Here is a 26,581-nt window from a genome sequence, read left to right as displayed (position 1 = left end):
TACCTTGAAGGCTTTGATAATGATTTTTTTTTATTATGTACACCAGCATAATCACAGTAACATGCTATACTGGGTGTTTCACGTAACTTGTGCCAAGGATTTAAAAAATGTGGTTTTCCGCAGCTGAGTGAAACCAACCGAATATGGTTTGCCGTCATCTGGTGCTCCTTAGAGTATTTTTTTATATTCCGCTTTATTAGTTAAACAACTAAGATGAAGTATGCAAAATCTTTAATATACACTTTACAGCCGATTCAATTTTTTGTGGCTACGTACACGCTGCGTGGTGATGTTTTTTGGCGTTTACCGTGAAATATTAAATAAAACCACATGATTGCGTTCATGCGCTATTGTATTGCAGCGCTCTCAATTGCGGCTTGTGCAAAGGAACCGTGCATTCGGACCATGGCAAAGTGTGCGACCGGAGCTCTAGGCATTGGCTTTACAGTGCGTCAGCATCTTTGGCAGTGGCACACGGAAAGGAAGCGTCGTCGTCTTTGATAAGTGAAAGGCTCAATGAATAGTTGAGAGCACTGTAATACGATAGCGCATGAGCGCAGTCGCGTGGTTTTATTTCATATTTCGTGCGCTTTCTTTAAACGCCGAAAAATATCGCCACACAGCATGTACGTTGCCATAAAAAAATTGGATCGGTCATTTCTGAACCCCCTCTACACACAAAGAAAAGCACTTGGCCCTAAAGTGGATATTAAAAAAATGTCATCTTAGTTAACCAACTAATTTAGCAGAATATAAGAAATACTTTAAGGAGCACCACATGATGGTAAACCAACCATATGCCACTAGTTTCAGTCAACTGCGGCTAATCCATTTTTTAAAATCCGTGGCATAAGTTACGTAAAACACCCTGCATATCCGTATAAGGCTAAAGAAATGCACTTTGCAAGGATATAAATTTTAAGAATGCACATTAGGGCATAGTATGTAATCTTGAAAAACATTTTACCGAAAAATATGGGAAATGTTTCACAATGTTCTGCTAATAACAGAAAAAATAATAGCACTATTCTTAAATACACACTGTTTCTGCTTTTATTATCGACAGTGCATGAAAGTTTTAGTGTTCTAACTCATTAGTGGTGCGAGTGGGAAATCGCAAAAAAATCACACTCTGCTCTGTTGGCAGTGGCAAAGCTCTACGATATGCTGTAGAGACATTGAAAATAAGAGATATAGTATTGCCAACGTCTTTATGAGGTCTGCACAAGAAATCGGTTGGCTGTCAGCAGATGGAAAAGTAAACTCTCCATTGGAAAGCTGGTGACTGTCTGGGCTTGCTTTGGGATTTCCATTGTCTGAAATGAGCTTTTTTGATGTGACATGTCTGTAGCCTTACTGCTATTAGTAGCATTCAAATAATTATCTGAAGACGCATCAGAATTGCAAGACTGCTGCCATTAGAACTGTCTTTGTGGTTCTTTCTGTGTCCTGTGTCACGCTGTTAAATATATACTTGTGAATAAGGTGTACCAGCCAGCCCAATTTCGCACACTGTCAAAAATAAGAACTGCCTACTTAACTGTCTAGTTGTCAAACAGTCACGAGCAAGAATTGGCATTGAGAGGAAGCTTTTGCTCAGGCCTAACTCTGACGCAGCCTATTCATATACATGTAAAACACAACTCTTTTCTGAGATAACCCCTCGACTGATTTTAATTAAATTTGTTGCATTTGAGAGAGAAAGTTAAATTCTAGTGACTGTCAGAAGTGGAATTTCAATTGAGGGCCTGAATTTTGTGAAAATAACTTTCAAAAATTCGGAAGTTCAAAAACAATAGAAGCACAAAATTTACAAATTAATAGGTCTGCATCAAGAACAGATATCGCGGTTGTGTAAACGGCATCCATTAGACCATGGAAAGTGGACAAAGTCAATATGTCAATTTATATCTTACATGAATTTGTTACGTTGCGTACAAGGGTTCTGCAAAAGCTGTATTTTCATATTACTAAATTTTTTTAGGTCCATATGTAACATGTCAATTTTGTCAGCTTTAGATGTACCGTTAGATGCAATTCACACAATTGTGATATCATTTTTCGTTGCTGCGTTACAGAGTGATAGTTTCGTTTTCTGAAAATTTTATATTTTTGCCCATTTTAATAAGAAAATTGATGACCCAAATAAAAAATTCGATACCAACAGTCACAAGATTTTAAGTTTTTGTTTTAAATGCAACAAATTTCGTTAAATTTGGTGCATGGGTTGCGGAGAAAAATGAATTCTGCTTTTACATGTATTTAGATAGGAGTACCCGAGCTAAAGCTTCCTCTTAATTGTGCTTTCTGCATTCTGTGTATATTTACATTTTAGTACTGCCAGCAACTCGGTGCACATTAGATGAATCATGGCTGTGTGCATTGCTTTCAAAGACACCGTTTCTCGTAATTCATTGCATTCTTATTCTCCTGTAAAGGGTGCACTGTCACATGTGGATGTGTGCGGTGGTGAAGCACATCACGGTAGGAGTAGGTTGTACTATTAGACTGGCTGCTCTGAGAATAAGGATGTGCAGAGTTCTGTTTGCATTTTCAGCTGTCTTTGTGGCATACATAGATGTAGTACTTTGCAGGCAAAATAGATGGTGTGTAATCAACACACCATTCTTGCTTGTTTCTAATTAATGGCCAAGTCTTGTGAGGGCCCTGTATAAATATTCTCTTCATGTATCACCATTTCACATATTTGCTCTAAGTATGTTCAAGGACTGGTATTGTAAATGTCTTTGTAATGCATTGAGAAACTATATTTGTGTACTTAGTTTTTCTGTGTATTGCTCTTCCACAGTGCAAGTCTGAAGGAAAGGACATTTAAAACGTATGACTTCTACAAGGAGTTTGAAAGCTTGTTGACGCCTGCTGGACTAGCATTCTTTCAATGCACTTGGGAAGATAGTCTGGTGGATTTTTTCCACAAAACTTTGAGTAAGTGTAGATATTTGGGTGCTGCTGTATGTCAACGTGGAACCTTTCCTGGAATTAATCCAAAATGTTTGCAGCAGCGCCTTTGCAAACTTGTGAATGCTTCCGGCAGTTTTTTTTTTTTATGGTGACTAGATAGTTCGAAATTGCTATGCAGTTGCTAACATTTTATTTTATTTTGCACATTGGTAAGCTCGTTGGAATGCATTAATGCGCAGGTTTACAGTGGAATTCGGGCAACACAAACATTGTTACTAGTAGATTGCTGCCTTGGTACATTACCCATTGCTGACTAATTTTGGACATGCTGTGCTTTCTTTTGGGTTCCTAGGTGTTTTCCTTCTGTTGCCATTATGTTGTCTTGACCCTCCTCTGCTGAAAGTACATGAACTTGAACTGTCAGTGTTTATTATGCACCTTTATCATATTAAATGTAGAACATTTTCTTTCTATTTAGCCTAGAGCTTGTTTTGCCCATAATATCTCAGTTTTTTGTCTCAGATTTTGCTAGGAACCTGGCATCTATTGCTAATATTGGAGTTGAAACCAAATTTTTAAAAATTGCCATGGACCTATGGAGACAGCGGGATTTGAACCACTTTTCCAGTGGCCTTCACAGGTGTATATATTACTTGTGCTGCTGTGTGATTAATGGCAGCTGCTAATGGCAACTATAGCTCGACACATTCAACACAGCCTGGGAGATGTACGTGTTTTAAAGGCAAAAGCATTTAGCAGATGTGCATAGAAAACCTACAGATTGTCATGAAGTGTAGGTGCCTGGTGAGAAAGACATTACTTGCTGGTATCTTGATATTGTCTGAAGAGTGAAAAGATATTGTGTTGAAAAGCCATTTCACAGAACATGATTGTGAATGTTAAGGTATCAGTGACGAATGTGATCATCGTGCAACAAGTTAAGCGTGCAAAGCGCTGTGCAATGCACCAGAAATCTGCACCTGAAAACCAACTTATATTGTAAAGCAAAAGAATGTGTTGCATGTTGCAGAAGGATGCTCAAACACAGAAAAAAAAAATTTTTCTGCTTCATTTAACTCTTTCCCTACTATGGGGAAAATAGTTGTTTCTTTAGGCTATGCCAGATTTTTTTTCCTGAAGGAACTACTGTACTCAATATCTAGTGTAATACATAAACAAAAAGCAAAATGAGTGCACTTTTCACACATAAAAGTTAACGAGATGTATGTCATAAAAAATATTAATTGCCAGAATCAAGTTTGTGGGATAAAATTGGAACAAAGTTTGTGAAGACATGCTTGTATCTCATAAGAAAAATATGTAACAAAAATTATGAGATATACAAAAGGTATTGCATTCTAATCGGCACTATGTCCAAAAAAATCAAAATTTTTCGTTTAACAGATATTCCACTACAAAAATTTAAGTGCAAGCACTACAGTTTGGCATGCCGAAACATGCGCAGTGTGTCTGTGAGCTGCGTGCAAGCTCTCGAAAGTGGCATTTCAAACCATCATTAATGGGCTAACGATGCCCAATGGGCGCGGTAGGGAAAGTGTTAAGAATTCCAAATTTAGTGCGGTATGTCTCATAGCGAGTAATTTTCTCTGCCTTTCTGGATGAATTAAAGTGGTGGCTAGCATGTGCAGTATCAGCAAACAAGTGTGGAAGTGTGACCAAATTTAGAATAGTCTAGCCACTGTTACTGCATTAGAGTTTTTACCATCTAGTCTGAATTTGGATTTTTTACATGTTTCAGTTTAGTACCTATTGCCTACCTATTTAGTTGAATAGACACTAAAGACAGTTAGTCAATAAACAGATACTGATAGAGTATACAGTCAACGACCGATTTTTCGGACCCTCTAGGGAACGTAAAAACGTCCGAAACTTCACGCAGTCCGAATGAATAAATGCATGCAAAAAAACGCACTTTTTTTTTTCTCGGATCTAGAGGTAAACGGCGAAGTACCAGGTTTCCTAAACCCTGCCAAAGCATTAGTTAAGTGGCTATAAAAAACGCATTCAAAAACTCTCTATGCAGCTGACTGCCGGTTTATTATGTACATGTGCATCGTCGGGCAGCCGGTTTTATCGCTGCAGTGGCTTGAAGAACTTGTTGACTTTTGTTTGGACGGCGTTCTGGTTGCATGCAATCATATTAACCTCGATCTGAGCAAGGGTCATGTCAGCACTGTACACCGATGAAAGAGTCAACAGTGCTCGCGTCAACTCGGCGCTTGTAGGCGGCTCAGGCATTGGCTCCTCATTTTCAGCATCGGAGTCTTCTGAATCCCCCACAACCTGACTCCTTGCTCCATGCCAAACTCCTTGCTCACGTCAGCCTGCGATGGGCCGCTCACGACTTGCTTAATAATGGCGGCTTTCTTCTCCATCGTTAACTGACGGTACTGCTTTTCGCGCTTCGATGCCATCAGCGAGGACGACGAAGAAGACGGAGTGGGGGCCATCGAAGGCAAGCGAAATCCTCAAGTTGCGAACAGTGGAGTTCGCAGATGAGCGTGGAAGCACCTAGGCCTAGCGTCGCAGAGCACACTTGACACCGCGGTGTTAGAAGTATTTGCACTGTACTTGACACAACAGCACAAACACACACCACGCTAGCCAAAACGTGGCCTACGCAAACAAATGAAATGGCGCCGCTCCGGAAACTCCGCCGGAGGCGGAAGTGCGGCGATGACGGCGATGAACAGAGCCAGCGTGACCTGACCAAATCGGTGTGTGACGGCTAGATTTGGCTAGTTCTGGTTCGAAGCGGTGATATGCTTCGGCTGCAAGTCGATTTCCTGTGCAAGGGTGCTGTGCAAGGAGCCAAAGGACCTTCCGTCGCGTCAAAAAGTCCGGAAAATTGGACGGCGGGGGGTTCGAGCGTCCGAAACTTCAGATGTCCTTATACATTGATTCAATGGGGCTCGTGACGGTGCCGCGAAGACGTCCGAAATATCAGGCATGTCCGAAAATTCAGTCGTTGACTGTATTAAAGGTCGCGGCCACTCCCGACATGCTGAGGCACCATGACTGGCCGGTCTAAATAAACTGTGGGTACGGCAGCTACGTCTTCCAGCCACCTCCCACAGAAGCTTTCTCTGCCTTTTTCCCTAGGTGTGGCGTTTGGCTTCGTTTCTTCACCAAGTAGTTGCTCAAAAAAGAAACTAAAGTACATGTCAGGTGATTGGTTTCAAACCTGGTTCCATCGGTGCAAGCAGCCCGGTGCTCTACCCATTAGGCTATGGATCACATCTAGAAAGGCCAAATAGTACACTTACCAGCTTCAATCCAGCACTTTGAGGCACTTGACACATAAGTCTGTTTATACGGGCGTGATTGGCTGCCCAAGTGGCACTGCGGAAGCACCTGTTAATGCAGCTCGCCATGCCGCACTTATCTGTTTCGGGTCGTACAAAATGTGAAGCCTTGCTGGTGAATGCAAGGCACTGTGGTATGCCTACTAGTCTGAGCTGCGCTGTGGCTGGAATTTAGGATAATTTTATGCATAGGAGGCTTTGCAGCATGGCTTCTGTCGCCAAGAAAGCAAAGCACTGTGACAATGCATGCACTACACACGAGAAGTCGCACACGCAGTTCCGTTTCACAGCTGCACATTTGAGTATGTACAGCTCAAGTCACGCTATGTCAAGCTGCAGCAGCACACTACCACAATATATGTCTGTTTGCTTAACACGCATCAACTCATAACCGTGGCCCCTGAATAACGAAGTAATTAACCAACCTAATTTAAGAAAAAATAAGCTGCTGGTATTAGCACTGTAACTGAGCTTCACCAGTTTTGGTTCATGTTGCTGCTGAGACTGCAGGTCACATACATGCTTGTGCTGAAAAAGCACATTTCCAGACATTGGTAAATATCACAATTGAGTGTCTCTGTAACTTCTCTGTAAACAAATTATTGCATGTGGTGTGCAGTAATCTTGCTTACAGAGCTAAATTGATGTCGCAGCAATAGTTTCGTTTGTTCTCATCCATTTGTGTACAGCAACTTATATTGTGATAATGGATGCTTAAACATAACTTTTTATGTACAGTTCCCTAACTTCATGCTGTAACTGACTGTGCTACATCACTTGATCCATTTTATTTTGCTTGTCCTCTCAGCAACCTATTCTTAAGCAGTTTAAATCGTCTATAAACTTTCGCTTAATTGCGTAAGTCGCTTTACCTTCAGAAGTTCCTTAAGTCCTGTAAATTCCTCTGTGTGGCAGCTTTTTAATAAGAAAAAGAAAACACCAGCTTTAGAGACTGCACAATGTTCTTGCTTGAGCTTTTTGCATGGTGAAGTGAAGAACGGGGCACAGTGTTGACGAGATAATCCACAGGCTATTCTCAGCTAATACAGGTGCCTTTTTTGGTAGCTGAGAATAAAAATAAATCAGAAATGAAGCCTGAACACACAAAGCAAGTGAGACCGGCTGCACAGCTTGGTGAGAGCATAACTGTAGTGAAGAGCTGCGATTTGTACTACCCAACCAACTTTGTCTTTAGCCACCAAGTTGCATTGCAGCACGGTGTGTTCAAAACTCCAGTGTGTCAGGCCTATGACTCTCATGACAATTCACCATGCAACAATAATGGCGGTGACAACACTTGGGGACTCCCCGCAGGGGCGTCTGCGTCAGCAGGCATTTGGTGTGTTGCAACACCACGTACCCGAGCACACGAGGCTTGGACCCTCCCGCGTTTTAACCGTGCGTGGCTTAGCCGTGTCCGGGGAAAAGGGGATCCTGGGGGTTTAGCCGATGCTGGGTGTTCGGACCTTTAAGGCCCCCCGGCCGAGGCAACACGCCTCCGCCGGGGCCTCGGCTTCACGTAGACGGCACCCCTGGACTGACCCACCCGGGGGAAATCGGTTGCTGCCTTTTCCTGTCTCTCTCTCCCTCCAGCCTTCGTCTTTCTCTCACTTTTTCATCTTTCCTGTCTTCTCTTAGCTTCCGTTTACTTCCAGTATTTCCAGGCAGCAAGGGTTAACGTTGTGTGAATAACCAACCTAGGTTATCTCATATTTGGTTATAGTAATAACGTACAGCTGGCGTTTGCAGGACCTGTTTTTACAGTCCCTGTAACGTCCCCTTGTTGGGCTCCATGGTGGGTGGCTGGCGTTATTGCCGAAAATTAAGTTCTCCTATGGCAAATTCCTTCCCACCCCTCCTTGATCGCCCTCAGAAAAGAGGGCGCACCGAAGATGTATTCAAGTTCTTTGGTCGTGAAAGACCCAACTTCCCACGATTTCATGTTATTCACTCGGAAAAGTCAGACACACAAGTACGCACAATCTCCCCATTTCTAGTTTCGAAGTCCTTAACTGAGGCTCTTGGTCAAGGTTACAAGGCAACCAGGATGGCAAGTGGAGATCTCCTCTTGGAGCTCCAGAATCTGAAACAATTTGAAAAGCTACCCAGTCTCGTGTCATTTGGGGACGTTCAAGTGACAGTGACTCCGCACCGAACTATGAACACTACCCGCGGCGTTGTCTCAGACGATGACTTGCTTCACCTGACAGACGCAGAGCTCTTGGAGGGCTTTAGTGAGCAGAATGTTGTGAATGTGAGAAGAATAAAGATGAGGCGCAATGGTAAAGAGATTGCAACCAAACACCTAATACTCACCTTCAATTCAAGTGTCCTACCCGAGTCAATCGAAGCCGGGTACATAAAGCTCCGTGTTAGGCCGTACGTGCCAAATCCACTGCGATGTTTCAAGTGCCAGCGCTTCGGCCACAGTTCGCAGAGCTGCCGCGGCCGCCAAACATGTGCGAAATGCAGTGCCCATGAACACACCACTGAAGCTTGTGCGAACGCTCTCCACTGTGTAAACTGTGATGGGGAGCACGCCGCGTACTCGCGGTCGTGCCCTTCCTGGAAAAAAGAAAAGGAAATTGTTACAATCAAAGTCAAGGAAAATATAACTTTCAAGGAGGCACGCAGGCGGGTATCATACCTGCCCAAGAAAACTTTTGCCGATGTGGCGCGTCAGGGGGCAGCGTCACAACGGCCTCCGGCAGCTGTCCGACCCACAAGCAGCGAGTCGGCAGTTACGCCATCTGCCCCCGCGGCGGTTGCAGCTAACGCTGCTCCGTCAACCGAGGAGAAGGGATCATCGACCCCGAAGGTGGGCGCAGCCGAGGCTGCCTCAACCTCCTAGGTCCCTTCCAGCGCTGGCAACAGCCGGCGCAGCCAAATCCCCCAGGGAGCCCCATCGACCTCCGGGCTGGTGGGCGCCGGGGTCTTGCCCTCCAAGGCGGGACCCTCTCGGGAAACTTCTCGCTCGCAAGAACAGGTGTCCGGCGCCTCACAAGAGGCAATGGACACTACACCTATCCTCAAGGCGCACCAGGCGCCTAAGGAGCGGCGAGGTTCCCTCAAACGCTTCAAAAAGAGCAAAACCCCGGTTACAGGGCCTCGAAAGGGCTCTGTAATCTAAGACATCCCTTCCGTTTCCGTAAGCACAGCACCAAATAATTTAAAATATGGATACACAAATCATTCAATGGAATGTCAGAGGTCTACTTAGGAATCTTGATGATGTTCAAGAACTCATCCATAAACACAATCCAAAAGTGCTGTGTTTACAGGAAACACACTCGAAATCAAAATACACAAACTTTCTTCGACAGTATGTTACTTTTCGCAAAGATCGCGATGATGCTGTTGCATCATCGGGCGGTGTTGCAATTATAATTCAAAAAAGCATAGCCTGTCAACGTGTACAGCTACGAACGGCCCTTGAGGCAGTGGCTGTTCGAGTTATTCTGCTAAACAAACTGATCATTATTTGCTCGCTTTATATTCCCCCACATTATAAACTAAGCAAACATGAATTTCAGACCTTTATAGATGAATTGCCAGAACCCTATGTTGTTCTTGGCGACTTCAATGCACATAACTCCCTGTGGGGCGACCCTCGTATAGATGCGCGAGGACGTCTTGTCGAACAGTTCCTTTTTTCATCTGGTGCGTGTCTGTTGAATAAGAAGCAACACACATATTACTCTCTTGCAAACAGAACCTACTCTTCCATAGATCTTAGCATAGTCTCCCCGTCTGTACTGCCTGAACTTGAATGGGAAGTTACCGACAACCCTTACGGCAGCGACCACTTCCCTATACTGCTAAGATCAGCTAAAGAAAACGAATATCCACCATACGCTCCTAGGTGGAAGATTGAGACAGCTGACTGGGCGAAATTTCGATCTCTTACTAGTATCTCATGGGCTGACCTGTCTTCGTTAGGAATTGATGCTGCATTCGAGTTCTTTACAGCCTCCATAATAGATGCCGCATATAAATGCATATCACAAGTAAATGGCTTGGCATGTAAACGGCGTGTCCCGTGGTGGAACGACGATTGTAGGATCGCTCGAAAGAAACAAAACAAAGCGTGGGAGTTGCTACGCGCCTCCCCCACTGCGGAGAACCTCATCAATTTTAAAAAAGTAAAATCCCAAGGCAGGCGAACCCGCCGACAGGACACGTGAGAGAGTTGGCAGAAGTTTCTATCGCGTATCAATTCGTTTACTGATGAGGCCAAAGCCTGGAACAGGGTCAATAGTATTAGAGGCCGACCAGCATATTCACTCCCTTTGGTAAACACACAAGGTGATACCCTACAAGACCAGGCGGACTCACTTGGGGAGCACTTTGAAAGCGTGTCAAGTGCCAACCATTACTCGCAATCCTTTCTGAAATATAAACAAATAGAAGAATGTAAGCCACTCATGAGAAAATGTCAACAGAATGAGCCTTACAACCGTCCTTTCAGCATTGCCGAATTGAGAGCTGCCTTGAGCGCATGCAAGAGCTCCGCACCAGGATCTGATAGAATCATGTATGAAATGCTGAAAAACTTGCACAATGACACACAAGTAACACTACTTACACTTTTCAACACTATCTAGGACGCAGGGTACCTTCCGACCACATGGAAAGAAGCCATTGTGGTCCCTGTTTTAAAACAAGGCAAAGATCCTTCCTCAGTGGCAAGCTACCGCCCGATAGCCCTCACAAGTTGCATGTGTAAGGTATTTGAAAAAATGATAAATCGGCGACTGATCCATTTCCTTGAACAGAACAAAATGCTTGATCCCTATCAGTGTGGCTTCCGAGAAGGGCGCTCCACAACCGACCATCTTGTACGTATTGTAGGAAATATCCGGGACGCATTTATACATAAACAGTTCTTCCTCTCGATATTTCTCGATGTGGAAAAGGCGTACGACACAATGTGGCGATACGGCATCTTGCGAGACTTATCAGAAATGGGCATTCATGGTAATATGCTCAACGTAATAAAAAACTACTTGTCCGATCGTACCTTCCGGGTGAAAGTCGGCAATGTGCTGTCACGTCCTTTTACACAAGAAACTGGTGTACCCCAGGGAGGCGTGCTCAGCTGCACACTTTTTATTGTTAAGATGACAACGCTTCATGCTTCCTTACCACCGGCCATTTTGTATTCCGTCTATGTGGACGACATTCAAATAGGCTTCAAATCCTGTAACCTCGCAGTATGCGAGAGACAGGTACAGCATGGATTGAACAAGGTGTCAGGGTGGGCAGAGAAAAATGGTTTTAAAATCAATCCTCAAAAGAGTTCTTGCGTGCTGTTTACAAGGAAGAGAGGCCTGGTTCCGGATCCTTGCTTGGAAATGTGTGGACATCAGATACCTGTAAACAAAGAGCACAAATTTCTAGGTGTTATACTCGACAATAAACTTACTTTCGTCCCACACATTAAACATCTTAAAGAAAAGTGTCTGAAAACAATGAACCTAATGAAACTTCTATCCCAGACTACGTGGGGTAGTGCCAGGAAGTGCCTAATGAATCTCTATAAGAGCCTCATCCGGTCACGATTAGATTATGGTGCCGTGGTATATAACTCTGCCGCCCCGAGCGCACTAAAGATGCTAGACCCTGTTCACCATCTAGGTATCCGCTTAGCCACGGGCGCTTTCAGAACAAGCCAGATTGAAAGTTTATATGCCGAATCGAATGAATGGTCTCTCCACCTACAGAGATCATACATTAGCTTTACATATTTCCTTAAAGTACGCTCCAATCCTGAACATCCATGTTTTCATAACGTTACCGATATGACGTGCACTACACTTTTCAACAATCGTCCCTCCATAAGACACCCTTTCTCGCTGCGTGTGAAGCAGCTTACCGATGAAATGCATGTACCGCTCCTCGAGCATCGCTTAATGCACCTAACCAAGCTCTTACCTCCTTGGGACTGGCAGGTGATACAATGTGACATACCCTTTATAAAAGTTACAAAGCACGCTCCTGAGGCCGAAATCCAAATGCATTTCCTAGAACTCCAGCACAAGCACTCCTGCGCAGAGTTCTACACAGACGCTTCGAAGTCAAATGCCTGGGTATCCTTTGCAGCCGTCGGCCCATCGTTTTCGGAATCCGATGTACTGCATCTGGAAACAAGTATCTTTACGGCCGAGGCCTATGCACTACTCTCTGCTGTAAAGCACATAAGAAAATCGAAACTTCCAAAAGCAGCGATCTATACAGACTCTCTCAGCGTCGTGAAGGCCTTAATGTCACTCAGCAAACATAAAAATCCCGTATTTAATGAACTATATTCGGTCTTGTGCTAAGCGTACTCATCTAACTGGAATATCATAATATGCTGGGTCCCTGGCCATAGGGGAATCGAAGGTAACGTTCTGGCGGACGAGATGGCCACTTCAATCACATTGCAAGCTGTTAACCCTACCGCTGCGGTGCCTGTCACAGATCTGAGGCCTTTCTTGCGAAGGAGGCTGCGAGATCACTGGCAACACATGTGGGATGCGGAAACGGATAATAAGCTCCACCTGATAAAACCACAGTTAGGATTTTGGCCGTCTACTACAAAATCGCGCCGAACAGATGTCCTATTCTGTTGTCTCAGAATAGGACACACGTTTGGCACCCATAATTTTCTACTCACCGGAAGTGAGCCTCCAACCTGTGGTAGATGCGGGGAGAGGCTGACCGTACTCCACGTCCTCCTGGAGTGTCGGGAAGCCGAATCTGAGAGAAAAAGACATTTTTCATTAGCATACCGACAGCACATTCCTCTTCATCCTGAAATGCTTCTTGGTCCAGAACCGCTTTTTAATACGGACACAGTGCTAGGTTATCTTAAAGATGTGGTCTTACATGTTATTAGTCCCATGAATTCGTAGCGCCTCCTCTCTTGAGAGGATGCCACTGCGATAATTGTTTTGCATAGCACATGCCTCCAGGCCCTTGTGTTTCAAGGGCTCTAAGGAGGCAGTAGTGCTCTAGGATTTTTTACAATCAGATATATTTTACCTATCGTATCATTCTTTCTAAATGCATCTAAATGTTCATAGTACAAGTCGCACGTCATCGCCATAATTTTATCATACAGATTTTACGCACTTTAGAGCGTATATTTTAAGGCCTCTTTACAGCCACCTCACACGAACTTCATAGTAATCATAATTACACTGCAAAATCATTAGCACAGACATGGCGCTCTTTGGCCATACCTGGCCCTTGCGCCACAAAACCCCATACATCATCAACACTTGGGGTCTGCGCTCTTCTTGGTGTAGTCGATGGGTCCCTCCGGTTTTAGGAAGGTTTGTCAGAGAAAGAGTGCCTGCTTTCTATGACCTATGTTACAGCTGGTAGCGCACACTGTTGTAAGTATGTTTCAAACACTTTTCGAGTGTGAGAACTATGCACAGAACTAAAGCAATGCACAAAAGGAGTGAGACATGCGTTGCTCTATGGGACGGCATCTTTTCTGTACTACCCAGTCAACTGCATTGTTTGCCACCAGGTCACGCCACAGTGTGTTGAAAACGGCACTCGTCAGCCCCATAGCAACAGTTGACTGATAAAAGTGAAAAAATAATAAATAAAAAATTGTAAAAGAAAGCTATGCAATCACATCGTAATTAATTTGAAGTGAGATATCCCGAGCCTTAACTTTACAGTGCCAGCAGGACAAAACCGGCCAACGTTAGGAGGTCACATTTAGTGAAGCGTTCTTTGTGACATCCCAAGGTGCAGATGTTGCGATCTGTGGTGGTGCAGTGGAGTGTGGATGTGTTTCAACGCATTCTAACGTCAAATGAAGCTTTTCCTTGCCCCGCAAGGTCGATAACCACCATTGCTGCGAACAGTTATGGGACGTGTTGTTGCCAAAATCAGCTGCGCATCTTCCATCATGATGTGCCATTTTGTCTTGCCAGATCACCAAAGCTTTGCTTTCGACAATGCCCATCATGCATGGGATCTCCATAATTTTTTTGATAACCTTATTTACATTTCTTTGATAAATAAAGGCTAATTATTATCAGAAGTATTGAATTCCTATATTGTGTTTCTGAGTTCATCAACCAAATCACCACACCTATGATACCATTGTAACTTCATGGCCTCATCGCATTTTAGTACATTAGCAGAATTTTTTGTGTGCAAAAGCAGCTCCTGAAAGTGGTGGTTAGTTTGAGGAATTTGCTTATTACTGAATAAAATTTAGTCCCTGTCTACTTATAAACCACTCTGAAGCTTTGAGCAAATGCTGTGAAAATGTGAAAAATGCCAGAGAGCAGTTGCCCACAGCAACTCTCTGAGCTTGTCTTTCATTTTTGCGTCTCTTCTGGCTAATGTTGCGTTAATGCTAAGAATGACCTGTTATGTATACCAGATATGTAAACCACCAGTCTTCACCTGGCTTTCTAGTGTCTCTTTAAAGGTCTTCATATTGATGTATCATCACAGCAGGCATTGCTACTTCTGGTTTTATATGTGAGCTCTAAAGATGCTTTTGCTTTGCATGCGTTCCTAATTGACTATTTCAATGATATGTAAGTATGATCTATTTGCAGAGATGCGGGTGCCCACATTTGAATATGTTCACCCTCCAGAATATGTCCCAAAGCAAGTCCTGTACCCTCACAGGGAGCCTTTTAATACGTAAGCTGCTTGCAAAATTTCATTCGGCATTTGCAGACAGTTGAATTGTTGCATGTGGAACTCTGTTCTAGATAAGCATCCCTGATAGAACTATAGTACCTTGTTCTTCTACCGTTATAAACAACAGAAGAGGGTGGTTTGTTCTTGTTATATGTTGCTACAAAAGTGCCTGTTGTTATACGGTGTTGGCTGATGGCGAGTTGTATATAAAGATATAGAGACCCAGAGGTGGGTAATACTGTTTGCATAGTATGCAAAGTTTCTTAAACTGATAATCTTCACTGTTGTCTCATCTAGGCCGTAAGTACCGTATTTACTTGAATCTAATGTGCACTTTTTTCCCGATAAAACGAGTCCAAAAATAGTGTGCGCGTCAGAATCGAGTATGACCCTAAATCTGTGTTACCATATCGCCATCGGCATTTAAAAGTGGCCACCTCGTACGCACTTCGAGCCTAGCTGCCATAGCTTCCTCCATGTGCTGTAGTACGTATGCTTAGGCAGTGCCTCCTTTATTTTTTCCTGTGCCTGCCGTGTGAGCGCCGCGGCATCCGCCGTACCCTCTCCTGTTACTCTCTCGATTTTGTCCCGAGATACCGCTTGGCGGCTCCACTGTATTGCCCGCTTGCAGATGACGTTCTCCGCTGCCCACGCGCCGGCGGTTTGCGGACATTTTGCACTGTGCTTATGTCGTATGCGAGCAAGAACTACAAAGGTTATTGGGTGTTCTCGCAATGACAATAAAAGAAGTAATCTCTGCACGAAATAAAAAAAATGTTAAAATAAGTTATTATGAGTCTTACCGGGGCCACAGTTCCTACCTCCGCCAACTTGCAGACGACACTTTTAACCTGTAGGTGTCCAGCAGTGGTAGACGAAGGTCTTTGCTGCAACGGTGATATTCCTGTGGTGTTTTACATGTCAGTATGCGCTGCTGTTGTGTACTGTTTTGCACGTTAAGCCAGCAAAAGAAAGACCCTGGAGTGTCCTTTCATGACATACCAGTGGACAAAGAGCTATGGAAACTAGGGTCTTCCAATTCAAATACTTAGGTATCCTACTAACACACGATTTGTCGTGGTCAAAACACATTGATGTCACCTGTAACAAGGCCCTTAAAAGACTAGGTTACTTACATTGTATGCTGCGCCTTGCTCCTCAAGAAACTAAACTTTCCTATAAAACCCTCATTTGCCCCATCCTCGAATATGGCTGCATTGTATGGAATCCACACAAACTCTGTGGCATCGAAAAACTAGAATCAGTGCAAATTTGTAGGAAATATGACAAGGAATTTTTCGCCATCTCTCTTCCCCTACTCAGTCTCACTCCTCTTGCAGAGCGTCACAAACTTGAATGCCTAAAATTCCTTCACACATTAATCAATTCTCCTTGCCTCTCCTCTCTAGACAACTATTAGACTTTTCCAAAACCTCATGTACGAGGAGTCACCATGCTCTAAATATCTCAACCTTTTTTTTGCCTGCACTGATTTCTTTAAACACAGTTTTTTTCCATCAAATAAACGATGGCTGCAAGTTATCGCAAGAAAGAACTGGAAGCCGAGTTCAAATTCAAATTATTCGCCCGTATGCAGCCTTCATTTTTTTGGGAACTGACTTTCGCCAGGACACGAAGAGGCGCATGCTCAAGCAAGGTGCAGTGCCCAGTGCTTTTCCTCACTATCTGTCCTACATGAAGAAGGAGCAGCCTAAGGTGAGGAGTTCTAGCATTACACAGAGAAGAAAGCGCGATTCCTCTACAGCCACGCCGGCTAGCCTGCCTGTACCTGCTGAGAAAGTGCATTTGTGCGCTGCATCATTGTCAGACACACTCGAAGTTTGCATGAACGTGCCTGCTCAAGTGCCCGAGCCCAGATGGCCCAGTGATCAGGTCACATCAGAAAGTACACCTGCACTCTGCAGCGATGACCCTGATACTGCTCCTCTGGCATCAACAAGCGGGAAATGCATGAACTTCACTTTCCAACCAATGTGCAGTCAGTAGACGGGGCAGGCGTGCCCGTGCCTTGAGATCAGTTCGCACTCAAGCTGAATGAAGAAGCTCCGCATCAGCCTTCCTAGAACAAAAGAAGTGGCGCGAAAAAGAAAGGACCTGGAAGGTACGGAATGAGAGGCTCCAGGCAACCGTTCACGCTTACAAAAAGGAGCTACAACGCCTAAATAAAGTGCAATGTCAACCAATTTCTTCAAGTCGCCGTAGACTCAGGGCAGTATGAAAGCCAGATTAATTATGGATCAGGTGCTGAACTACAAGGCAAAAAGAAAACAATATGGTCCGAAACCACTATACGGCAGTGCATAATTTTGCGCAACCTTTCCACGAAGTCGTATGAATACCTGAGGACAGAGCTCCTAGCACTCCCATGCAGAATGACAGTTCAGTAGTACCTAGGAAGTACTGCAGGCGAAGTATGTTTCAGTGATCTTGTGAAAAAAAAAGGCTGAGCACCGAGATGCAGTGCCTCGGTATAGAACAAGCCAGAATGTGCAGCCTCGTCATAGATGGAATGCGGGTCAAACAGAGCTCTGAACAATGTTTTGTTGGCATCTGAAAGGAAGGAACTGGCGAATTCGCTCTTGTGCTTTTTGCTCTGTGGTTTGCATGCGAGGTTCAGAATCTCGGTAGAATACTTCTTCACGAGGGCCTGCACTGGTGAGCTACTTGCAGAAACAACAAAGCATGTCATCAGAAAGACCAAAGAACTGGGATTTGAAATCGTTCAGGTTGTGACTGACAACCATAAAATAAACGTCGCAGCAATGGAAGTATTATTGTGTGGGCAACTGCAAACCCGCGTGTCTCATCCCGTCGATCCAAGCCGAAATTCGATCGATCCAAGCCGATCAGAGTGACATCATAAAAAAACATCCGATCACAGTTTCTCGCAAAAGAATTCTGAAAAAATGGTGAAATTTCTTCAATTTACATAAAGGACCTCTACAAGATGCAGCAGGGCTCGATTTTAAAGCCAGTCCATTTTCTTACGAGAAAACGCCTCTCTCTAAAAATATAGAAAGATGGGAGTAAAGCCTGCTGTCCAGTCGTTTTCACCTGCCATGACAGTGGCTTTGTCCTTCATGAAGAATCGTGCAGGGCACATTTGTGATGCAAAGTTTGCCAGCGTTGGACAAAGTATGGAGTTCATGAAGAACATATGCAAAGTTGCAAATGGTTTGTCCTCATGGACGTCAGCAATTGCCAACAACATATTCACCAAGATCACCCGGACTCCAAGCAGTTCTCTGATCCGGAGGACTCGAGACTTCACTGGCTGGAGCTTTTTTTCTTAAAATATGTTGAAGACTTGAAATTGGCAAGCGAACCACAGAACTTCCTGGCAAAAGAAACGTACCACTCCCTGGTATTCACATCTGTGTCTAACATTCAGTGCGTTAGGTTTCTATTGGAGAGAAGATTCAAGTTTGTACTGACACGTAAATTTTCGAGTGACTCCATAGAATCGTTCTTTGGCCCCTTCGGTGCAGTGCTGGGTGCAATGACATGCTGGATGTCAGAAGCACTGCTTCTGGAGTTGAGAAGATGCTGAAGATGGGAATAGTTGCTGCTTCGCACACCAGTAACGTACAAACTTCAAACTCATTCTTTTCCTCATGCAACATTATTAGAAGCAGCAAGACAGACAGCATGTCAGTGAAACTAGCACAACAGACACTACGTGAACTGTGCATCTCATCAAAACCTTTTCTTCCAATGCCAGACATTGCAGCGATTTCCCTTGTTGTGGGATACATATCCCGCTTTGCGAGTAAGAAAGTTGAGTGCGAGCGCTGTGTGTCGCTGGTCACAAAAGCACAAGAGGCCAGTTCTAGTGCGACGGATGGTTTGATCGCGCACCAGGGCAGAGGAGGTCAGTGCTACCCCACTCAAGATCTGGTGCAAGTTCTGCATGCCCTGAAGAGGTTTGTGGACACGATGCTTTCAGTCCGCACATCCCTGCATGAGCCCTTGTAAACGTGTTTAATGCACAGTGTTGACATTATTGTTGCCTTGCCAGTTCTGTTTTGTGACCGTTATGGCAAAAGCCAAAGGTGCAGACATGTATGTAAGAAATTTATGAAGCCACTTTTCACATACTATGCTGTTCACTTCACTGACAAGAAAGCAGTAGCCAGGCTTTATGGAAACAAGCCACTGTCTCGCAAGTACCTAAAGCTTTGATGGTTAAACGATAGTGCACTTGTTGCTTGTACGCCATCTTCCACACTGGACTGATCCACGTCCATGTTTGTTGAGCTTTAATGGTTCATACATGTTTGTTTCAGACAATTCTCTTGTCACAATATTATTAAATTGTTCTTTTGCTTTCTCACTTATTTCTGTGAATCCAGTTTATTCTTAACTAGGGCTCTCATCATCAGCAGAGCACTTCAGATGCTCCGAGGTAATGCGACAGATTTTTGAACACTTCTTTTTGCACTATGCTCTCATGCAGTAATATTGAGGACTCGTGAACACAGAAGGCTAAAAAAAAATAAGATACAACAATAATAATGAATTTATAAATAAAACAATGCTTAGGTTAGCAACGGCTGCAGCGCACCGCAGCTGCTACCACGGGGAGAGGGTAATAGCGTAGTGTCACCATGCGGTCAATCGGAGCAACAGAGCGACGACGGCACACCAATTAAAATGGGCGCGATCTAACAGGCACAGAAAAAATAGAGGCGGTGCTGGCTTAGGTTAGTACACCGTCTATCTTTCCGTTTTCTGCGTTTGCTCTATCAGCATGGAAGTGCCGACTGTGAACACACATCGTGCTCATCATCATCATCAGCCTTTTTTGTCCACTGCAGGGTGAAGGCCTCTCCCTGCGATCTCCAATTGCCCCTGTCCTGTACCAACCGATTCCAACTAGCACCCATAAATTTCCTAATTTCATCGCATCATCTAGTCTTCTGCCGTCCTCTACTGCACTTTCCTTCTCTTGGTACCCATTCTGTAACCCTAGTGGTTCAACGGTTATCTAACCTGCGCATTACATGACCTGCCCAGCGCCATTTTTTTTTTTCTCGTAATGTCAATTAGAATATCGGCTATAACCGTTTGCTCTGATCCAAACCGCTCTCTTTCTATCTCTTAACGTTATGCCTAGCATTCTTCATTCCATCGCTCTTTGCGCGGTCCTTAACTTGTTCTCAAACTTCTTTGTCATTCGGATTCTCTGCCCCATATGTCATCACCGGTAAAATGCACCGATTGTACACCTTCATTTTCACTGATAATGGTAAGCTTCCAATCAGGAGCTGACAATGTCTGCCGTATGCGATCCAACCCATTTTTATTCTATGAATTATTTTCTCATGATCAAGGTTCCCTGTGAGCGATTGACCTAGGTAAACGTACTCCTTCGCAGACTCTAGAGGCTGACTGGCGATCCTGAACTCTTGTTCCTTGCCCGGTTATCCATCATTATCTTTGTCTTCTGTGTATTAATCTTCAACCCCACTCTTTCTCTCTCTGTTAAGGTCCTCAATCATTTGTTGTAAGTCGTTTGCTGAATAGAACAATGTCATCGACAAACAGAAGGTTGCTGAGGTATTTGCCGTCGATCCTTACTTTTAGGCCTTCCCAGTTTAATAGCTTGAATACTTCTTCCAAGCACGCAGTGAATAGCATTGAAGAGATTGTGTCTCCTTGTTTCATTCATTACTTCTATGTCATCTTCATCTCTCTGTTCTAAGGCTGCATACTTGTTTCCAAGTACCAGCCTGTATTTGTCTGCTTTTACCCTTACTGCCTCTAAGTTGACCTGTTTCTTCTTGACCAATATTAGTCTTTCTCTCTTCAAATTGAGGTGAATACTAGCCCTTGCTAACCTGTGATCACTGCACTTTTCCCTACCTATCACTTCTACATCCTGCATATGCTGGGATCGGCAGAAAGTATGAAATCAATTTCATTTCTTGTTTCACCATTAAGGGTTTTCCAGGTCCACTTTCTGTTGCTACGCTTCCTGAAAAAAGTGTTCATTATTCGAAGCTTATTTCTTTCTGCGAATTCTACCAGCATCTCTCCTCTAGGGTTCCTACGCCGTAGTTGCGAGTTGCTTATTCACCAGCTTGCTTTTTCCCCACTTTTGCATTGAAGTCGCCCACTATTGTATACCGAGTTTTCACTTTTCTCATAGCTAATTCCACATATTCATAAAACTGATCTGTTTCATCATCATCATGACTGGAAGTTGGAGCATAGGCTTGTACCACCTGTAATCTATACCTCTTATTAAGTTTGATTATGACTACTGCTACCTTCTAATTAATGCTGTAGAATTCATCAACGTTGCCCGCTATGTCCTTATTGATTAGGAATCCTGCCCCGTATTGCTTCTTATCTGGGAAACCTCTATAGCAGAGGACATGGCCGTTAGGCAGAACTGTATAAGCCTTACCAGTTCTAATTTCGCTAAGGCCAATGATATCCCAAACAATATCTGATAGTTCCTCAAAGAGTCCTGCTAAGCTAGCCTCACTCGACAGAGTTTGGCTGTTAAAGGTTACCGGGGTCAGTTTCCATTGGCGGCTTGTCTGGGTCCAGACATTCTTAGCACCCTCTGCTGCATTACTGGTCTGACCGCCACCTCGGTCAGGTGCTCCGCAGCTACTGGGGACTGAGGGCCATGGGATAATTGTAGGAATCATGAGGGAGGGGGTGGCCAAATACTGCACCAGGGAGGCCAATTCCTGTTCTGGTGAGGGAGTGTCTTTGTTGAAACTTTGTGGGCCTTCTTAATTTGGTTGTACCTGGATTAGTATAGCCCCACTCGCTCTCGGCATCTTTTGCCGGTGTCGGGCATCACTCCAAGCCTGCAGATGTAGTGCACTGGAGGGAGTCAAGTTCATGCAAACCATTGTCAGATTTTAAAAAAAGAAGGTGTTCATCACAATGCGGCAATTAAAAGAAAAGTGATCGTGTGTGCGGAGACGGGCGGAAATCAGGCTGCATCAGGGGTGTTTGGAGTTCCCGAAACTTGCGTGTAGGACTGGCGCAAAGAGGAGAGGCGTTCTACTCTGGTGGCTGCTGCATAGGCACGGCCACACAGCCCCTATTTTGAAAGCGATCTGCGATATGGAGACAGTCTATGCATTTACGCCCACTGTGCTGTGTTCTCGTTGCTTGGTTCACATCACTTAGTTCACGTTAAAGCGAGAGGCCGCACAAAAGTCAATTCGCTCGCGTCTGCTACCGCACCTCCTCACTCCAGTATGCTCATAAAAATTTCCGTGGTCATTGAGCGAGACGTGTTCATGTCTGCTTGTGTGCGCGTGACACCATGTTTGCTAATTTAGTAAGGCAGTGAATGTTTAAGTTTATACGGCTGATAAAACTACTATCCCTACTTTTCGTATAGCTGCCTACTAATTTGCTATCGCAATCGATGCTTCACCTTTCGGGCGAAACTGTGACTTCTTTTATTAATTGCAGCTTTAGTGTATTGGGAGTAAATCTTTGTTTTTCCAAATGAGACAAAGTTGTATTTCTGTTTGAAATAATGAGGTGCTTGGTTCTGCAAAGGGCTCTTATTTTTTTAGGTCACGGCAAATGGGTATGTTACAATCGAGGGTGTTTCTTTTTCTTTTTTTTGTCATGAAAAACGGGTGTGCGTTACAATCGAGGGCACATTAGAATCGAGTAAATACGGTATTACTTGTGCAGGCAGCATGCAGTACATGCAATTTGACTACATGTAAATAAAAGGTGGCTCATATACTGCATCTCTCATAGCTTTTCAATGGTTACACTACTGGTTGATATTAACTGCTCATAATTTGACTGGAATAATCTTTTCCAGTGATAGCTGTGTAAAGTGCTCTTCCTCTACGTGAAAACATTTTGTAACCATGACACAACAGTTCATTACCACAGTCCTTCGGCAGCTATGTGATGAGCAGGGCAACATATGTGCATAGCCATGCAAATGGCACCACCACTACCAAACAATTGCTTGCCCATTTTAAATGCTTGGCCACAGATTAGCGGAAGCATCATTTTGTTGATATTTGACTAGCAATGTGTGTACCCTAAGCTAAAATCCTCCACTAAAGATGTAGACTGTTGCAGAAGCAAAACAGAAAGCAAAATGTTCTACTGCAGAGAGAGAATGCCTAAGAGCATAATGAAACATTGCATGCAGCAGGTCACCATTATTGTTGCAAAAATAGTGAGGTGCATGCTTACGAGAATGAAGCCTGGCAAAAGTGCCATTACAACCGCTCTGACGAGGGGTGCTTTATCAGCTAGCACTGCGATTATGCTGCGTGTTTCATACAACACAGAGTAATATTTTTTTTTCATCTTCTTGACAATCTCCTCTGTGGGGTGAAGATATCTTGACAAATACCGAGACCCCAGAGACGTTCGGGAAGAAGTTTACCTAAAGCGTCTGAAGTCCCTTAATCCTCTGGAAGATGAACCACCCATGCCAAAATACCCGAACATCTACAAGATTCCAAAAGGCACACCTAGCTGGCTAGTTGACGAAATGAGGAAAGAGCGGTTTCGCATTGGTAAGTTCTGATGGTTTGATAATTTTGTGTTGCTATTTGTTTTCTGGAATGCAGCAATAGATTTAGGTGGCTAACTGGCAGGATGCTTAATTTCAGATATACACTTCAGCGCCCTATTGGACTGTGCACCTGAGTAGTAACTAGGCGTGCTAACATTACTAAATTTATTGCTAATAGGGATGCTTTTAAGTTCCCAGACAAACATTTTTTTTATTACTGTTCTTAACTCTTTTCAAACTGTGTCCACAAAACGTCAGTCACCTGTGATCGATATGTGGTGGTTCTTTCTCTTTGGTGGCAATATGTAAAAGGCCCTTTCACCAGGCCCTGTCAGAAACTCTGGCTATGTACTAGAAGTTGTAAGGTGTTGTCCAGGGTGCTTTCTACTGCAAGAATTCTTAGAAATGGTTTAGTAATAGCAAAGATACAAGACAATACAATGTTTCAAGTCACTGGTGCAAGGAAGCAAATTACTACATTTGCAAACTACATTCCTCTCTTGTTTTCTCCTCTATTGGGCTCATATTATGACACCGTATTCCCTGCCCCCCTTTGTTTTTATTCTTTCCCGTCTTTTGCTGTGTGGCATGTTTCCAGGAGTGGTTTTGCACGCTGTTCATTTCAAAATAATCCCAGAGTTTTTGCTATTGCTTGATACCTTTGTGCTGCAGGTTAGTACACATGTGACTTGGAGGCAGCAGCAGTGATGTTTTCTGCTGGCAGGGATGGCGGCTCCTTCGAGAAGAAGGTGGCACAGGCTTTTATATAAATTGAGTGATTCACCTGCGATTTTTCACATTGAGGGAATGTTAGCCATGAAGGCTGACTTGGTTTTTGATAGCTCAAATAGAGCTAGAGCTAAGATTTGCTATTTTGCAGAGCTTTGTGTTGATAAAATGGGGAAGGTAAAATGTATATTTTAAACTGTTCTTGGCTTTCTTATTTCTTTTGATTATAGACATATCTGTCTGGTTGACAGTGATCAGTTGACCACTTGTGATGATGGCACTCATTACTTGTTTTTGGCGATGCAGTCCGGATACCTTTCAGAAGCTGGCATAAGTGCACGAGTCTCGTAGCAGCCCTTGTGACTTTTGAATATTGAAATGACATTTTTGGGGTTTTAATTCCACTAAGTGCTGCACATGTGTCTTGTTTTTCTGTTTTTTGCCGTGACGCTTAAAAATCTTTGACTTCGCAGATTTTGTTTGGATATCTGGCTATAAGATTGATTAGGAGCTTTATGGTGGTCATGGATGTTACTGGTAGTGGTTTGCTTGCTAAGCTCACTTCATGTGCCCTTTTTGTTGGTGCACAATTACGTTTTCTCATTCTTAAGAACACTGTTGCTTTCAAACTGTCAAAGTTGCTTTGGTCCTTGAAAATTTTTTTGTCTGGGCCATAGAAGTCTGTTAAGAACACTTGAATTTATTTTGCAAGAAAGCTGCAACAAACCCTGGGTGTAACATCCCGTAAAGACTGCTAACAGCTACACTTCTATATTTCTTTTTCCCTCATTCTGTCCTCTCAATGAATATTTGCTTTATTAAACTTTGTATACATGGTTCATTAAATAGGTATCCAAAGTACATTGAATGTGAGTAAAAGGACATGAGAAATTAAAATATTTGTTACAAGTGCTCTTTTTCTATAAATGAGCTATGCAGGGCTCTCAGCCAACGTGTTAACCAAGCTGTTAAAAACACTCATACGATGAACAGTTATGAGACATATGGTGTTAGGTTATCAGTCCTCTTCTGCCACCAAAATAATGTCTGTGTACTAACTACCTGAGTAGTTATAGAACTCCTTTAATTTTTGAATTAAGGGTGTCACAATAAAAAAAATGCTGTTACTGCATCCTAAAACAACAAATTCAGTTATTTTCAGCTTGCTATTTCCTGTATAATTATTTTACTGTGCTTGACTCGCAATGCGCGAAATATAAAATGTGCCTGGTGATTATGCACCTACGTGCTGTTACACCAAAAGTGATTTGAAGGAAGTGACTGCACTCATTGGCCAACTTGGCAACCGCCTGGAAGTGGCAAACTGTTGGTGTTGATATTGGCTTCTGCTGATCATGAGCTGCGTGTTCCATGAGATGATTGCATCCTATGCGATAACCAGGCAATTGCTGATACAGGCATTGAACAGAGTTAGTTTCTTCAAATCACTTTTGGGGCCATTGGTGTTGCAGCACACAGTTGGGTAATCGCATGGCACTCTTCATACTTTGTGCACTATGACTAAAGCGTGCAAAAAACAATTACGCAGGACGTAGCTCGCCGAAATCAACTGTATGGGATGTTTTAGAACAAAATAGCAACTTTTCCATCAGAACTTGTGCCATCAAACAAACTTGTGCCTTAAACAATGAAGAGGCTGAGTAATTATTGTATAATTAGTGGAATAATTTGTACAGAAAAATTATCCTGTGGTGGAATAGGGCATTGTAGGTCTTACATTCATATGTTGAACCAATTTTGCTTAACAGGTTGGCTAACATTAGCTGGTGCACCCTGTGTAAGGAGTGATTGTTCAAGTTCACTTGCCCACAAGATTTTCGGCACACACAAATGCATAGCCTTGCATATGTACCATGGGTTACTTTGTGCAGCACTGCCTTTCTTGAACCCCCATGCAGGAAAGTACAAAGACCTGCAACCCTTCAGTATTTACCCAGAAGAAGAGTACGAGGATCCCAAGATGAAAGCTTGGAGAGAGCAGGAGGAGTTTGAGCGCAAGTGGGCTGAGGCACATGCTGCCAAGTCACCATCTTCATGATTGTTTCTGTAACTTGCATGGATAGATGCTTAATTTCTGTGTAGGCATTTCTTCAGGACTCAATAGGATAATGTTTATATAGTTAATAAAAGGTGTTGTGCCACCGTGCTTGCTGTAGTTGTGCGACGACCGCACTTAAGAAATTTCACAGGTTACATGAGGCAGGCTACTGGTTATGAGGTAGCCTCATCAGTGCCCTCCCAATTAGAGGTGGTGGTTTTCTGTACTGTCCATACTATTTGAGATACCCATCACCTTGAAACTTTTGATGACAGTCTCGAACGAAACTGCATACCATGCATTCGATATCCACGTACATTTTTTTTCAGTGAT

The 26,581-nt window shown here is 43.6% G+C and overlaps 1 protein-coding gene across 1 annotated transcript in view; it reads left to right on the top strand.

The window, feature by feature from the left end:
• mRpL38 (mitochondrial ribosomal protein L38) overlaps window positions 1-26,356 on the top strand; it is a 54,559-nt gene extending 28,203 nt beyond the window's left edge. The window contains exons 6-9 of the mRNA XM_070530865.1: window positions 2,810-2,946; window positions 14,825-14,912; window positions 23,280-23,461; window positions 26,109-26,356. Of these exons, the coding sequence (XP_070386966.1) occupies window positions 2,810-2,946; window positions 14,825-14,912; window positions 23,280-23,461; window positions 26,109-26,248 (547 nt within the window). The 3' untranslated portion in view covers window positions 26,249-26,356. The remainder of the gene's footprint in view (window positions 1-2,809; window positions 2,947-14,824; window positions 14,913-23,279; window positions 23,462-26,108) is intronic.
• Window positions 26,357-26,581: the final 225 nt, after the last annotated feature.

The sequence above is a fragment of the Dermacentor albipictus genome, chromosome 1 (genome assembly GCF_038994185.2).
Source record: "Dermacentor albipictus isolate Rhodes 1998 colony chromosome 1, USDA_Dalb.pri_finalv2, whole genome shotgun sequence".
NCBI classification, from domain to species: Eukaryota; Metazoa; Arthropoda; class Arachnida; order Ixodida; family Ixodidae; genus Dermacentor; species Dermacentor albipictus.
The sequence above is the reverse complement of the archived record's forward strand: the minus strand, read 5'-3'. Positions and strand labels throughout refer to the sequence as shown.